Here is a 17,281-nt window from a genome sequence, read left to right as displayed (position 1 = left end):
GCGATGCGAAACGATGTGGTGTACGGTTTGGATGAGAATGATCGTTACGGCAGCGGAGCGGGGATTTTTAAGCTGACTGGCTGGCTCGAGAATTACGCATGTGTGAGACTGCGACCAATGTTTCGTTCATATTTTTTCTTTTTCCTTTCCAATCGTGCTTCATTATATTTCGCTGCTGCTCTGGTTGCCCGTTTTGGTCGGTACGATTTGAGGAGCACAAAATGGACCAATCAAAAATGGGCACATAGTACATTTGGACAATGCTTGATATTTCACAATTATTCAATTATTTATCTCAAGAAAAATGAAATGTTATTTGTTATGATAGATGCGTAGTCATTTGATATATTTCCTATCAAATGATGCAAAAACCTTTGCGCTCTATTGAGAAATGCTCGAGTTATAAGCGTTCCAAATCTTGCATTTTTTCCTACTTGTTCAGTGCCTAGATTTTCATTTCACCCCCTATATCTTTCGGTTAGACGTAGTCCTACGTCAAAAAACAACTGTTCTGAGCAATCACAGTCCTACGTCAAACTTCTGTCCGTGCGCCTAAGCTCAGACCCTTCTTCTTTTTTACTCTAAAGTCAAAATAGCACTACCCAACAAACAATCATTAGCTGTAATGAAACTAGTCAGTTGATAAATGGTAGAACAATAGTATTGAGTGCTAAGCAAGACAATATGCTGAACTATACGTTGTATAAAAGATTATTTAGACCAAATTAAAGCTTTTGTTCAATCATTCATATTTACCCCAGCGTAGAAGCGAAATGGTGGATTCCCGGTTAGGCGAATTACACATATAGTATACCAGAGAAACGATAAGCTCATGTTTGACTACTTGGCATTACATTTTTAAATGACTTAACGGAGTAAATGATTCGATGGAAGATCATAGACGCAAAGGTCATGAGTTTGAAACTCTGCCATTTTATTGATTTTGAAGTAGGACGTCTACGTAACGAAAAATCAAGGAATTTCGAATGCATATTACGCAGAATCGTTATTGCGATATACATCATATTATATACCATTAGATAGGAAATTTATTTATATTTTTTCACGAACTGGAGAACTGGTTCGCCAAAAAGATTGAACGAACGGTCGTTATTTTTTCAAGAATAGTAGATTGCCATCGAACTGATCGTGAGCGGACTTTTTGGGAACAAATGAAGTACAGCAGAACTGAACACGTGAAAAGTAGATTGCGTTGGACAGAACGGATGAATATAACAAAAACGCTCTGAGAAAACTAAAAAAGATACCGTTATATTTTTAGTCCGGATACTGTCTCGTAGGACATGTAGACATTTACAGAAAAAACAAAAGATTTTTTTTTATTATTTCACATTTGTAGATGACTTGCCTACCGTGAAGAGTTTCATCTGAAAAGCAGTAATGACTACCGAGCTCAAACCTTTCATCTGAACTCACCGTCATTCAAAGACTTTTCTACATCATCAAGTGCGACATGGCAAATGCAGTCAGCTATGTACGAAGTGATCACTACTACTAATGCGCTGTCTTGCGTAAAAATGATATTTGAGGTTCAAAGTTTTATTTTCTGTTTGCTGAACGAATCCGATGTACACGATAGAAAATACACATACCATTGATGATTGAACGGATAGCTCGCTTGGTCACGCATCGCCTCTGGGTAAGAATGGGGGTGAGATTGGGTTAAAACGTTAAAATTAGTAATATATTGACAAGTATTGCGAATATTTTTCAAAGCTGAACCGTTTAGCAGGAAGCATATTTTCACTACTTCCAATGCATAATACTTAACTGTAACACAAGTAGTTATTGTTTATTAATTTATCAAAGTTTAATGTATTTAAACATCGAACGTTGAAAAAACGATTGACATAAATTGCTATTCGAGGTTCCTATTTTGAATGTATGTGAAAGAATTGGTACTATACCCGAAGCAGTTATTTTGATCACTTGTAGAAACAAACTAGCTTTGACTACTTTTTTCAACCCAGTATAAACATTCAAACTTTTTACTAGATAAATTAATTGGATGTGATATTGTTGATCATAACTACAAAAATATTTACAAAATGTAATTTAACTATTTTTATTACAAACGAAAAGTCAGAAAATATAAATGAAATTTCAAAATGACATGCTGTAGCATGAAACGTTAAATTTTTGAGTACAAAAATACTCAATCAATGCTTTAAGTCGAAATACGTTCAACATACCTCGTCTCCCGGGTAAATGGCATCATCCATATTCACCAACGGGAAGCCAACAACGGTGAAATGCGATGTAATCAACCATCAGAAATCCTCGATCTCACGTGCCAAATCAGAAAGCATCTCCAGGAACAGTTGCGAGTGCGTATCGTTGGCGTTCGGTTGTCTGTGTCCTTGGGCAAGGTGGCCCTCGACAAATGAGTTACCTGGAAGGCTGCTACCACGCCGGACGGCATCCATCAGTCGCGAGAGACGCTCCAGTGTGCGCTGGGAATGATTTTAATTAAAGTAGATCACAATTAGCATAAATTAGCCGTTATTCGAGTGTACAACTTTCTCCCGTCCGAGGGCAGTAAATCTCATAATGCTCCAGCCAACCTCTGTCAGTCGTATTCACACTTGTTGCGGGAGCTAGATTTTCCCGAACAGCTGGGCAGAGGAATGCAAATGAAAAGCCCCAGTAATAGTATTAAATGCCGCCCGGTACGGTCCCCATAGGTTTAATCCAATCAACTCAATGCAGGGGCTGCAGTGCTGCACTGAGTTCCATTATAGATTCATCGATTTTTAGGTGCGGCAAGCAAAAGCAAAGGGATTGTCATATGATAAATAAACATTTTGATTTATTTTTATGTTTCTGCTAGCATTCTGAGCACTTGTTTCTGTTCCATGAAACAGTGAGAGAGGATCGGACAATTACATTTTCCCTATTTTCGAAAGTCATGTTTTTATTCCAGGAAAGTTTAATTTAAAATTTCGAAAAATGAATTAATTTTGAAGAAAAAACTTTTCATATGGAGCAATTCCACGCCAAATCAGTTGGCTGCTGACCCGACCTTTTTTTTCTCTAAAACTTGGTACTTATGATGGAAGCTTCCCAAAAACACAATTTCCATTATCATATGATCAAATTAAAATACGACTGATATTTGAAAAGGGAATAAGCGAAATCATCGAACTTTCTTTCAAAAAATCGTAACTCAAAATCCAGATGTCTGGTTAAAATATGATATTCGACAAAGTTGTTGAAAAACAATAAACTATTTAGGAAAAATAACATTCCAAATGCACTGTTGAAAAATTTTACTCAAAAATTGAATTTAATATAAAAACTTTTCTATTTCAAAACACACCTCCCCCCTTCGATATTTTTTTGTATATTTTTAGTGGAAACCCCTTTCATTTTAACAAAGTTTGATATACAGTGATGCTGTGGTAAATTCACCAAAATCGAGATATGAATTTTTGAAAATATATGAAATTTCAAAACTTGAATTTAAGAAAAGTAATAAAAAAATGAAATCTATATACGATTAAACATGATAATCTACATAAAACGTTTTGCTCTAGGACCAACCGTTGTCGAGATATAACCATTTTTTTTATAGTGAAAACGATGTCAGTGAAATTTCTATGCGATGTCGGAGAATTTTTTTATTGTTATTTCCATCGAAAATTCATTCACATACCATTTATATTTGTGAAGAAAAAAAGCAATAGATACAAAAGAATATTTTAATATTTATTTTATTTTAGTTTTAAAATTGTGCTTACAATCATCGGCCCAATCATAAAGTTCTTTTGAATTTTTTAGCGGATGCTCATGCTGCCTTGCCTAACTAGCTCTTCTTGCCATTCGTTTAAAAGTTCCTCCTATTGCTTCACATGGACTTCCGCCATGTGAAGTTGCCAAAAAAAATTCCATTCAACTTCTAAACCATAGCTTCTCGTAAATTAACATAGACTAGCAAAGTTTTTTTCTATTCTTGTACTGAGAAGCAGCACCATCTGACATAAAGATACACTTTTTTTATAGATATAGTCGATTTCAAATGCCCCAATAATTTCGATATAAACAACTGTACTGCATAGGCATCATGTTTCAAAACCTCCGAAATAAACAATAAACCTCAAGTTCTGTAGTGTACCATTATCACTGGGAATTATTCCAATGATAGCTCTGAACCTCATCTTGTAAAACGAAAGTATAATTTTCGGAAAAATCACATATTATCATAACTTCTCCTTCTGCCAAACATTGTTTTCTTGTTTTTGAAAATCTTGCTTGTTCATTTTTAATGAAATCGTGATGTATCAATATAGCAGATTTCTTCACAAAACACGAGCAAAATTCTTCAGAAGATATTTTATTCAATTCAATTTTACATCTATCAGTTGACACCCACTGCTCAAAAGCTACCTCTATAACATTTTTTTATTCATTGAATATGAAAGTTTTTTCTTCAAATGATGATACATCATTACAATTCACACAAATACTATACCCTTGTGCAGCATTTATTGGGATGGTTGTTTATTAAATTATTCATCATCAAAGACGAATGGGTAATTTTTTATTGAAACTAAAATATCTCTGTATGGGAAGGTCCTACAGGAACGTTCTAGAAACCAAATGAAAGCTGGTTGATAAGGTTAATTGGATTTGCTGTTGATTTGATTGGCAAAAATTGTGTTAGTCCGGAAAACCTTTGATAAAACAGAGAATAATAGATTTTTCATTTCTTACCGATATTGTTGTCCACTACACCTATACACACCGAAATAAAAATATGTACGTAAAATTTTCTAATTCTCCTGAAAAATGATGGACATCCCATCAATATGCGTTGATTTTTCACGAAGTTACAGCATGTCAAAATTCACTTAAAATTTCCGACCTCGCACTCTGTTCCTCAACTTTTTTCGTCGAGTGTATATCGAAAGTGGTCAGTCTTAGGACCATAAACTTTATATAGTTTTTCATGCAAAATTGCGTGTAGAATCGATTTATTGCGTTACTTTTCTCATAAAGCTAAAATTTCACAAAGAACCGAAATTTCATAAATTTCCAAAAATTGGTATCTCCATTCAGGAGAGTTTACCATAGCACCACTGTTCATCAAACTTTGTTAAATTGGAAGGACTTTCTAATAAAAATATACAAAAAAATATCGAAGGGTGAGGGAGGGTCGTGTTCTGAGATATTAATGTTTTTAAAATAAAATTCAATGTTTGAGTAAGATTTTTGGAACAGTGCGTTTGAAATGTTAATTTTCATAAATAGTTCATTGATTTTCAAACAACTCTGTCGAACATCATATTTTGATGAGACATCTGGATATCGAGTTACGATTTTTTTTAAAGAAAGTCCAATGATTTCGATTACGCCCTTTTCAAAAATCAATCGTAATTTAAATTGGTCATATGATAATGAAAATTGTGTTTTTGGAAAGCTCCCATCATAAGTAAGTAAAAAATGTCGGAGAAGGTCGGGTCAAAATTTGCTGTTTTTTGGCTGAGTTGGCGTGGAATTGCTCTATGGTGGAGCAACATGATACTTTGTTGTTTTTGAACACTTACGAACAATCAAACGTCTCCATATTATACTGTTACGGCATAAGACGTTTTCCATTCGCTGTTCATATTTCAATTTTCCATGCATTGCAAGAAGCTTGTATTGTATTTACCTGTTCCCAATTCTCGTTGAATATTTTCACAAACTGTTCGTTCAGCAGCCGGATGCTGATCAGTTTACTGTCCACCAGACTGTTGATCAAATTAGCAAAGCATGCAAACACTTCGTCAGTGTTTCTGGCCGCCATCATTCGGATAGCGCGATTGCTAACCAGCGTCGAGAAGATGTAGTTGGCCTCTGCATGAATTCGCCATCCAAGAGAGAGGGAGATTGGACCATTCGTACAGCATCACCATCATCATCAGTGGTAGCAATAGCAGCAGCAGTGGATTGAGTTTTATTCCGAAAAACACGCAGGGAGTAAACAAGGGTGAAGAGCGTAAATCAATTAATGGTGGAAGTTGGCCGAATTAGTTAGAGGAAACTTTACTGAATTCATTATGTGTCGGTCTTATTACTCGAATTGAGTTTAGCAGAAAGTTTCTAATCTTGTTTCGAATGTTGTTTGCATTTAACTGTGATTTGATCTTGTACCCACCTGTCTGTTGCTTTTTGCGTCTGATGCGTAAAATATCCTCCTCGCATAAAATTGACCTCTCACCATCGGCAGACGTATCACTCATAATTAACTTGTCAATTTCCTGCTGCTCGGCGTCTTCGCTCAGAGCTTCGGGAATCTCACAAAACTCAATCAACTTTCGGTGCTTCCAAACAGCCAACAAACTTTGTACTATCTCAGGTACAATTAAATCACATCGGTTGATAACTGCAACGAAAAAGGAAGCGAATCGTTAAATCGGATTAGTGTCGGGGTATAATCAGTCTACTTATTCTGCACGTCCGTCACGTACACTCGACCTTCACTCACCCAGAAGCAGTGCGAGTTGCAGCACCATAAATGCTAGTGTTTTATTCATCGCATGGGTTCCACCTTGCTCGTCTAAATAGCGCCGTATGAGGGTAAGAAACTGTCCTAATTGACCCTGATTCAGCTCGTCCGGATATGATGCTGCCGAGTGGACCAGGTTCTGAAGCTGCTCGAACGCGGTTGTGTGCTGTGGCGTCCGATCGAGCCTTACCGTGAGAGGCGATGTCGTGATTTGTTTACTCGAGTCATTCTTCGTCGCCTTCACAGCCTCGGCTGGGATGTTTTTGCAGAATAGATCTAATCGAGTGGAAATAAGAAATAGGATTATTGTATTATTATACTGTTCGTTCAAGAATGTTATTATACGGGGAGTTCGTAAAACATATTAGGGGTATTGCATTCTTCTGCGATAAAAGCGAATTTGCTTAAGAAGAACGGAAGGTTGTCATAATGGAATTACATTTTCATAAACAAATTTAATGAATTTTACATATTATCCGATTGTGAAACATTCCATATTATGAAATGACAACCCTGAAATTAAACCAATTATCAAAATTATCTAAAGGAGGGCTAAACTTTACGAACCACCAAATAACCAAGTATATTATTCCACCCATGCGCGTGTGTTAGTGTAAGGAAAAATCTTTTCTACTTTAAATCTGTATCCGAATGGGAACGCATCCAGCATATATTCAGAAAATATGTTTTGAATGATGTACAGAAGATTGGCGTGACCATCTTCACATTGAATCGGACTCGTGTAACGATATTCATGTTAAATAGTCATCTTATAGCGTTTCTACGCTTCCCTACTATTTGATTTTGCCTATCTCTCGAATGAATTGAATTGATTTTTTTATGAAGTTTAAAAAAATTTACGAAATTTCAATGCTTTGTAATATTGTAATCAATTGAGAAAAGTAGCATAGAATTTACTAGAATTTACCGTTCTCGTGATATGGCGATAATTTAATATAATGGAAATCAAACATTGGGTCGGTTCTTGGACCACCTTAAAAACTGCAGATTTTTCCCAATTGTCCGTTAAAAGGAGAATAGTTGGAGTTAACGTTGGACAATTCGTCATTTTGTATGTCATTTCCCAAGCTTGCAGACAAATCAATATTTTCCGGACAATTTTGCATTTTGTTTCTGTCGGCACTAGTCGTGCTACGTCTTTTTTATGATAAAAACATCAACCAAAATATGAACAACGGTCTCGTGAGAGATATTTAATTCACGGGCTCTCTCTCAAACTTCAATGACGATTTCCGAACAGCACTCCTTTTGTTTGCTCCATTTCCCATCAGTTGAAGAGGTGGATGGTTGTCCTTGACGTGGAAAATCGTTCATCTCTTCACGGCCGTCTTTGAATGCGTTATACCATTCATACACCTGTGTTATCGACTTAGTCACCAAATGTATTCTGCAACATTTTCAACGTTTCGGCACAAGATTTTTTTTTTCAACACAAAATCTTACACCATATCTTTGACCAACAGAATTATCCATATCAAAAATTGCCGAGCAAAAAAAAAAAGTTTACTTGTTCTTATTGACGCTGTAAACAAACTAAATTACACATTACGCTCTAAATTGACATTAGGACCACTGACAGTAGCACCAAATTAAAAATTTTCAGCGGAAGGATTTCAATTTACAAATTCCCGGTATATATTTGACAAAATGTATGAAACAACGACCTTTTTTAGGCCATCAAAACTTTCAATACAGGGTTATTCCATAATGTTCGATGCATTCTAAAGTTTGGGTTTTATTGGGTTACAATTTCCGCGCATTCTTTCCTGGTTCAAAGTGACGTCAAAGTGGTAAGTGTTAAATTTTAATTTTAAAATAGTAATTTGTGTGAAGAAGGTATTTTATTGCGGAAATCACTCCAATCGGTAGGGGTAGTGGAGGTAAATTGGTCAGTGGGGGCAAAGTGGTCACATGCTTGTTTGGAAGTATAACTATTGACTATTGAAACCGTATTAATAGGCACCTTATGTTTGAAGAATTTTATGAAATTTGAGTCACCCTGTACTTCAGTAGAGCTGTCGCATGTCGAAATATAAATAAAAACAGAAATTGCTCTCTCTGTAGCCATTCGGCCGTAGTACTGTGTGTATCTAAGGAATTTATCGTGAAATTTAGTTTATTCAATCTGATATATTGGACAAATCATCAGTTGGGACGACTGTTCACATATTCTAGGAGAGGTGAACAGATATTTTGTTTAATCTCAGCGATTAATTAGCATAGAATTTACTTTGATGTTTGGGGGCTAAGTGGTCATAGGTACATAACCACTTACATTGTTATGTTACTAAAGTTAATATACCTAATCACATTATGCTCTTGAAGAGGTTCCTTTTGTGGTTTGAAAAATAAAAAAAAATGTCACTCCAACCAAACCAAGCTTCATTATGCGGAAAGTTATGTGTTCCTTACAAAGTTTTCGTACGCATGAAAAAATTTGAATTGAGACTCTAGCTGAATAGACCAAGCTTATTTCATATATGTACCCAGTACCCATTTTTGATACAGATTCTGTACTGTACAGATTACAGATTTTTGTCAAAAGGTACAGATTGGTACCGATTTTTTTCACGTGTGAAAATTCATACATTTGAACAAAGCAACATCAATGACGAATTTTTCGCCGCATTATCGCTTGGTGCTGCTGTTCATAAAAGCATTTACAATGCAATGATTGATCAGATCATTTCAAAAGATATTTGTCGCAGTTTTTTCATGGAGCTGATCAAGCAAATGAGAAAAAAAAATAAAAATTTTCAATTTGACAAGAATTAACGTTGTGTGAGAAGGGTTTCAAGGATTCTACAATGGAAATGTATAAGATGTGTGTATTGAGTATTTTTTCATCCTAATAAATTTGTTTTGACGTAGGACTACGTCTTTCATTTCTATACTGGGGTGTAAGTTCAAAGTTTCGAAAACGAAAGCGTTACGCCGGAGAACGAGATTTTGAGCGTTAACAGCTCCTAAACAACTGAACGAAATGGTATGATATACACTTCATTCGAAAGATAAAATGTCTACGAGTTCAATGCTTCATACTTTTTGATCCAAAAACTTGTTTCAATTGCCTTAAAATTGTTTTCAAAACAGGCTTTTGAAATTACACAAATCGGTATAAAAGCGTGTGTCGCTCGGAAATCCAGTCAGTTATGATTGCATAACGATTGAGGTACCATCGCTGGAATGAACGGATGTTTCCCTAACACAGACTTCAAAACCATGGAGCCCGGGGAAACTGGTATTGCAAATTAGATGCAAGCAGCGAGAACTTTTGTACTCGTTTTCGCTTTTGCAAATCGGAATGTTTCCCTAACACAGATTTCAAAACCATGGAGTCTGGGGGAATCGGCATTGCAAAATAGATACAAGCAGCGGGTACTTTTGTACTCGTTTGCGTTTTTGCAAATCGGAATGTTTCCTTAACACAGACTACAAAACCATGGGACCTGGGGATACTGGCATTGCAAATTAGATGCGATCAGCGGGTACTTTTGTACTCGTTTGCGTTTTTGTAAATCCGGATGTTTCCCTAATATAGGCTTCAAAACCATGGAGCCAGGGGAAAGTGGCATTGCAAGTTAGATGCAAGCAACGGGTACTTTTGTACTCGTTTGCGTTTTTAAAAATCGGAATGTTTCCCTAACTAGTGATGTCTGAAATTTTCATTTATTCGATTATCGATTAATCGTTGGGACATTTTTCAATATTCGATTGATTCGAATAATTGTCTTTCAATATTCGATTAATCGGGCGAATATTTATTTCTTGTAATAATCACGTATCACGTTATCATTCTGGTCTCGTGGTCTATCGGGTTGTCGATGTTAGATGGTTAGATAAAAAAAAAATATGTAGCCTAATTCTTAACCTACAAATGCATTAACCTTGAGGAAGTTTCCTTCTTTCATTAATCGCGATTACAGTGACAATTATTCGATGTATTCAAAGTTTTTGATTTTGATTTTCAGATATTCGATTATTTGAATTAATCGAACGATTAACCGACGTCTCTATCCCTAACACAGACTTCCAAATCATGGAGCCTGGGGAAACTGGTATTGCAAATTAGATGCAAGTTGTGGGTACTTTTTACTCGTGTGCGTTTCTTCAAATTGGAATATATCCCTAACACGGATTTCAAAACTATGGAGCGTGGGAAATTGGCATTGCAAATGAGATGCAAGCTGCGAGTACTTTTGTACTCGCTTACATTTTTGCAAATCGGAATGTTTTTTCCTAACACAGATTCCGAAACCAATAAGTTGGGAAAATCGGCATTGCAGATCTTGGCAGTACTTTTATACTCCCATGCATTTTTACACTGCGGAATTCGTTTTGCTAACACGGTCTACAAAAGCGGGTACAACTTCTACGCATACCGTTTGGTGATTAGGCAAAATGTTGATAACTATTTGCTGCCACTACCATAATGTATGAATTGACCTAAATTGGGATTTGTTTGCAATTGAATTCGTAAATTGTTTCATTCATTCACTAGTTTAATCAATACATTCAAAAGATAGCTCTGCGTAGCAGCGATATCGTACCCAATGAGGAACATCCGAGGTGCGATTAATGCTAATTTAAAAAACACAAATGATTACTAAGCCAATGGCAGTCTTACGTCAACCTTGCGGTTGTATCATAGGTATAACCCATCCATAGTTTTTTATTTTTTCAACAAATATTTTCGATGGCACAGATTTTTTAGAAAAAAAAGTACAGATGAGAAAGATTTTCTCTGATTCCGATTAAAATGTGGCAACACTGCATGCACCTACTATATCGAATATGATTTAAACAAATTTGGACGAAAACAACGCATAAATCTATCCCATTTAGCTTGATACGTGCAAGTGACCACTTTGCCCTCACTAGGTGACCACTTTACCTTCAAGCAAAAAAACGTTAGATTTTTCACCTTTTTCCCAAATGATGAAATATGTACTATTTAAAATTTTTATAGTAAAAGCCATATGCTATCTTGAACAACAATGAGTTGAAATATAATATTCTTAGAAAAACGGGAATTGTAGCGGTATGTGGACGCTGGAAATGGACATATTCTTTAGGGTGACCACTATGCCACCACTCCCCCTATATAAGCGAATTAAAAATCTAAAATCGAGTACATCGTGAAAATTGTCCAATTTTAAACGCTTATTGCTCAGTCCTTTCATGATGGATTGATGATTCTTTGTTTGTCGTTCATGTGTTCATTCTATGTACAAAAAAAATTATTTGTAATGAATAAAATTGGCAATTACTTCTCGGGCAACCCAATATTTTATGAGGAAATAATCGAAAGTTATACAGGTGTTCATTTTACATGCATTTCCCCTACACTAGTATAGATAGTTAGATTTGTCGAACGAGTAAAGGGTATGTCACATCAAATTGCATCACGGAAAAAACGCTGTAGAAATTAAATTTTTAGGAATTATATCTTCAGCTTTCGCTTATAATCAGATAAGAGGGTATAGATCACGTTGGCCATGCTTCACTGTCAATTTTTCGTAAATTTGGAAAAATGTCGTCGAACGAAAAAGAGCGTCGTGAATTAATCCTGCGCACTCATTTCGAGAATCCGGAGTTGTCACATCGGGACATCGGTAAGATGTTGGGAATCGTCCAATCCACGGTCAGCAGAGTACTAAAACGATACTTCGAGAACCTAACCATCGACCGGAAGGTGAAGAACGCCAAAAATGGATGCTTCGTCAGTGAAAAAGATCACAAGCGCGTAGTTAAGCAGTTTAGACGTGATCCGAGAAGTTCGGTGCGGGATGTCGCCAATAAGCTGAATTTGTCAAGTTCATTCGTCCAGCGGACCAAGCAGCGGGAGGGCCTGCGTACATACAAGGTTCAGAAGGCTCCTAACCGCGATGAAAGGCAAAACATGGTGGGGAAGACGCGAGCCCGGAAGCTGTATACCGAAATGCTGACGAAGCCGCATTGCCTGGTAGTGGACGACGAAACCTACATCAAAGCGGACTTTCGTCAGCTACCGGGCCTGTTGTTCTTCTCCGCAGAGGACAAATTCAGCGTTCCGGAGGAGATTCGCAAGCAGAAACTATCCAAGTTTGCCAAAAAGTACATAGTGTGGCAAGCGATCTGCTCTTGCGGAAAGCGGAGCGTCCCCTTCGTGATGACCGACACGGTAAACGGGCAGGTTTACCTTAAGGAGTGCCTACAGAAGCGCTTACTACCACTATTGAAGCAGCACGAGGGCCCGACCTATCTTCTGGCCGGAACTCGCTTCGTGCCACTATTCAAAGGACGTGTTGGAGTGGTACAGAACCTTATGGACGTTGTACAGAACCTTATGGACGAGGTAAAAAGGAAGGTGCGAGCATACGGGCTTGGGCTCGAAGTATAAATAAAAAGAAAATGCCAAAAGTTGTTTAATAGTTTTTATTTTACTGTCTAAAATTTTCAAAAGGATCGGTCTACTGGGCGAATTTGTACAGCGTTTTTTCCGTGATGCAATTTGATGTGACACACCCTTTAGTAGTGCCTAGTGAATTCTTTTTCCTATTTACGTCACTCAAAATGCAGCGGAACTATATGTTGATTAATAAAGTCAACTCAATTTATATGATGCCAAATTATGTTGAGCAATGTGACACTTATTCGATACATTTGGGAAAAAATATGGAATGCTTAGAACAAATGTACCTCTCGCAGTGAAATTTATAGCGCTCACAAGGAATCGGGTAGTTTCACTATGAAACATCCATTTCATTGAAAGCTTCAACTTAACCTTGATTGATAGCTGACACGAATGGCACACATACGCATACACACACTCCCCAAGGGAACAGACACGCAACACTCACCTAGTTCCAGCATGTACATCTGACGCCATTCGTTAGTCTTGACAAGGCACCGCTCTAGCGCAAGATTGATGCACGTTCGTTTCACCGGCTCCAGAGTTTCGCTGGGGAGCAATGCATCAAATCCTTCCTACAACAGAAAATCAAAATCTATTATTTATGCACACAAACAGTGTATGTGTGTGTGTGTGTGTGTGTTGGCGCCGCTCGCTACCAACCTTTATCCTTCTCGTGAGCATCGGTGGAATTTGCGCGTCCCACATGGCATTGATGTCGGCCAGACCGACCGAGCATATGCTGTTAATCTGTTGGGTGGTCTTGGCAACGGATTGCGCCTGAACGGAAGCGATTTGATCGGTGATGTTCCTCTTTTGCGGTAAGATTTGCGATACCTGGAAGTCTTTTATCGCCGCCGAAGAGGCCCGCTCGATTACGAACTCGATTGTGCGTCGGACCGATAGACTCTGCGACTGGAGGAAAGCCTCCAGCAGTTTGTACTGGTCGTTTGTAGCTTTTTGATTACTGGTTAGTGCTGTGGCCCCGGCGTATTTAGTAGTGATATGGCGGTAACGTCCGGAACGGGAGACGCTTTTCTCGAGTTTCGAAGGCATCATCGAGACTCGGAAGTCGGCCAGGAATGGACAGGCGGCATTCAGGATACTTTCCAGGATGGGATTGAGAGAAATATCATCGCTCTTGGGGTGAAAACCACTTTGCTGCACGAGCGTTCTGATATCCAATGATTTCTCTTCCAACGGTTTCACGTCACAGCTGAATGTTCCTTCCTCGTCTCGGCCTTTGATTTTGGTCAAAACTAGATTTTTGCTTGTGGTGAAGTCTTCAGAAAGCGCATTGTCGACGAGCAGCTCAAACTTTGCGTAGCTGTGCAATCCTTCGTCGACCGAAAGTTGAGATTTCCGTTCCTGCCGATAGCTGTAGTATACTTCCGGAATGTTCGGATGTTCGAAAAGCCACCCCAGACAGACTCGTATGATGAACTTTGACATGGGAGTTACCAGCAGCTTACGTTCGGACCCACTTTCGTACGCTGACGTTCTCAGGTACAGCTCATACAGGACATCGAAAAGTTCCTTGTAGTAATCGAGTCTGAGAGTGACACCATCCAGCATCGCCAAATATTGAACCAACCAGGGCACCGTGATGATAAGCTTCCGTTCCGCTATGGCTTTCAGCAGAATTGATTTCACGTCGAGCAGAGGCAAAAGCTGTAACGAAAAATGAAAAGTGTGTAGCAGCAGTGGATTGACAAGATAAACAAGTGCTGAGAAATTGAATTCTTTTCCCTTCGTCTTTGGCACATCAATCACTCTCTAAGGATCCCTCCGCCCGCCTGGGACAACGCATTTTCCTGGAAGCGAAACGGCGGAAAAGTGAATGACAATCAGCTTTGGGGAGGAAATAAAAATCGAGTTCGGAACCAAGACGGCAGTCGGGCTTTGGCGGGATATGAACGGATGAGAAATTGGGGAGATCCTGTAACGATAATGGACGAAAGAAAGTAGCAAACATAAAGAAAGGATGCATCGTATTGACTTCCGCGATGCGGGGGTGCCCCGTGGCAAAAGAGACTCAGATCAAACGTCGAAGGAGATGAAATTTCCTTTTATTTGCAATTAAAAGATAATCGCTCGAGATATGTCATGTGGGGTGAGGTCGGCCACTTTGCTCGTGTAAAGTGTGTATACAAGCGTGGATATTGATGGAACTGGCGTGAAACGGGTGATAGCACTTTTTGATTCGATCGAAACGGAAAGGGATTTTATTTTCCACCGTGATGGGATTGATTTATGTTATATCATTCGAGTGGAGATTGAAAATTTGTTTCGATTGGTACTTTTTTATAACACTATCATCGCTATTAAATCGCTTTATTGTCTGAACTAATAATAGATTAAGAACGGAATATAAAAATGTTGTGTCGGCGGATCTATAAATAATATCTAACTCAATGCGGGGGTGGGTTTTAGATTGGATCATGTTCGCTTGGTGGTAAAATATTGACATTAAGGCGAAGTCATTCGGTGGAATAAGAATGCTTCATGGAATTCCGCTTCGTATATTTAGATGTCTAAGAATAACAGGTGTTTAATGGGACCGGATGAGATGAGCAGCGCAAAAAGGAAGCATTCCCAAGTTCCCGGCCACGTACTGTTGAAGCATCGAAAGTTTCGTAATTTGAATATAAAACGGATTTATTATGAGCCTGTCGCGTTAGAGTGTATTGGTAGAGGCTAAGAGATTTATTTTTGACGTAGAACTACGTCTTTCATTAAGGGTGGCAAATCAGAAAACAGGTCACGTTTTTATGAAATAAAGTTAACGTTAATAACTATTTTTGTCGCGAACGGATTTCGGCGGTTTACATACCAAAAGAATCGGAAATTCCGTAAGATTTGTTTAATATGCTATACATTAGAATCCCCTGGTTTGTAAATGGTTAAAATTCATGAAAACTTTAAGCGTTTCCATTTTTCCATACCTTTGTTTTGTCCATTTGTGTGCTTTCCCGAACAGAGCTGTCAATAACGAGCAACTTATCGACGACCAACGGAGGGGAAATCGTAGGATTCAAAGTCTCCGTGAACAAAGAAAAAGTAGAAGAATGAAGGGGAATACTTGCCTAGAGTATAAACAGTGGATCTCGCTAAGGCAAACTTTCATGATTCGTTGATCTTCTCTCGTGCTGATCGGTCGCATTTTGGAGAGCTCGTGATTTTTACAAACTTATTACCGTTAGTTCGTACTTCGTCGTGTTCTTTTTCGCACGTTGCTTCCGGCAAGTGCATTTACCCACGATATGGGGAAACCACGCTCTAGTAAAGAGCAACCAAATGCTGCGAAGCGGACCCGTTCTCAAGCGGAATTGGGCGATGAGCCGGCTGAAGGAGTGCAAAAATTGCTTTCAAACAACAAGTTTGCAGCGCTTCCAGTGGAAGATAGCGGGAGTACTACGAAAAAGGAGAAAATGCCTCCATTTTACACTAAAGGCTTCCCGGATAAATTCCGAGAAGAAATGAAGCTGCTCATTTCCAAGGGTCTGCAAGCAAAGTATAGTTTGTGCACCGACGGTTATAAAATTATGGTACCGGAAGTGAAACATTACAATGCCGTTCAGGAATACCTCAAGAGGAAAAAATTGGAGTATTTCACTCACGATATTGCGGCAAACAAGCCGTTTAAAATTGTGCTAAGGGGATTACCGGACATGGAAATAAAAGAAGTGCAGGACGGCTTAGTTGAGTGTAATTTAAAGGTGTTGGCCGTACATAAAATCAACCGTCGCAACAAAAATCTTACCTACCGGGACCAACTGTACCTCATTCATTTAGAGCGTGGCTCAATCAACTTGGCTGGGCTGAACGAAATAAAAGATATTGACCACACAATCGTCAAATGGGAGCGTTACAAACCCATCCATCGTGATGTCACTCAGTGCACAAATTGTCTCAATTTTGGACATGGTGCCAAAAATTGTTTTGTTCAAAGCCGATGCAATTCTTGCGGAGGCAATCATCATACGAATGAATGCATAAAGGAGGATGCAACCACTAAGTGCGTACATTGCGGAGAAGATCACCCGTCAACCAGTCGCCAATGCCTAAAGCGAGCAGAGTTCATTGAGAAGCGGAAGAAAGCGTCTGCTAATAATAATCGCAACATGAGAAATTCGCAGAACCACCGAATGGATGTACCACCACATTCCCATTCACGGAGAAATATTCCAGTATTGACGCCTCTTCCGCTTCCCACAGCGAGCAGAAGCAGCATGATCACACCATCAAACCGTGGGGATAACATGTCGGCCCAGTCAACATCGCGAACGATTGGAAGCCCCCCTGGAGTGCTAAGCTTTGCCCAGGTAGTAGCAGGCAAAAACCAAACAACAAAG

General features: G+C 38.5%; 1 protein-coding gene across 11 annotated transcripts in view; it reads right to left on the bottom strand.

Moving 5' to 3' along the window:
* Positions 1-1,542: 1,542 nt before the first annotated feature.
* The window catches only part of LOC129776872 (protein disks lost), a 654,166-nt gene continuing 638,427 nt past the window's right edge, over positions 1,543-17,281 (bottom strand). For 10 of the 11 annotated variants that reach the window (XM_055782770.1, XM_055782772.1, XM_055782764.1 and 7 more), the window contains 6 exons: positions 13,590-14,597; positions 13,375-13,501; positions 6,491-6,787; positions 6,161-6,388; positions 5,675-5,859; positions 2,109-2,474 (listed from right to left, as the gene is read on the bottom strand). In XM_055782770.1, coding sequence (XP_055638745.1) covers positions 2,292-2,474; positions 5,675-5,859; positions 6,161-6,388; positions 6,491-6,787; positions 13,375-13,501; positions 13,590-14,597 — 2,028 coding nt within the window. In that variant the 3' untranslated portion in view covers positions 2,109-2,291. Of the gene's footprint in view, positions 1,657-2,108; positions 2,475-5,674; positions 5,860-6,160; positions 6,389-6,490; positions 6,788-13,374; positions 13,502-13,589; positions 14,598-17,281 lie in introns of those variants that run through there. The other variant, XR_008743174.1, reaches the window with a different exon arrangement.

The sequence above is a fragment of the Toxorhynchites rutilus genome, chromosome 3 (genome assembly GCF_029784135.1).
Source record: "Toxorhynchites rutilus septentrionalis strain SRP chromosome 3, ASM2978413v1, whole genome shotgun sequence".
Lineage (NCBI taxonomy): Eukaryota > Metazoa > Arthropoda > Insecta > Diptera > Culicidae > Toxorhynchites > Toxorhynchites rutilus.
The sequence above is the reverse complement of the archived record's forward strand: the minus strand, read 5'-3'. Positions and strand labels throughout refer to the sequence as shown.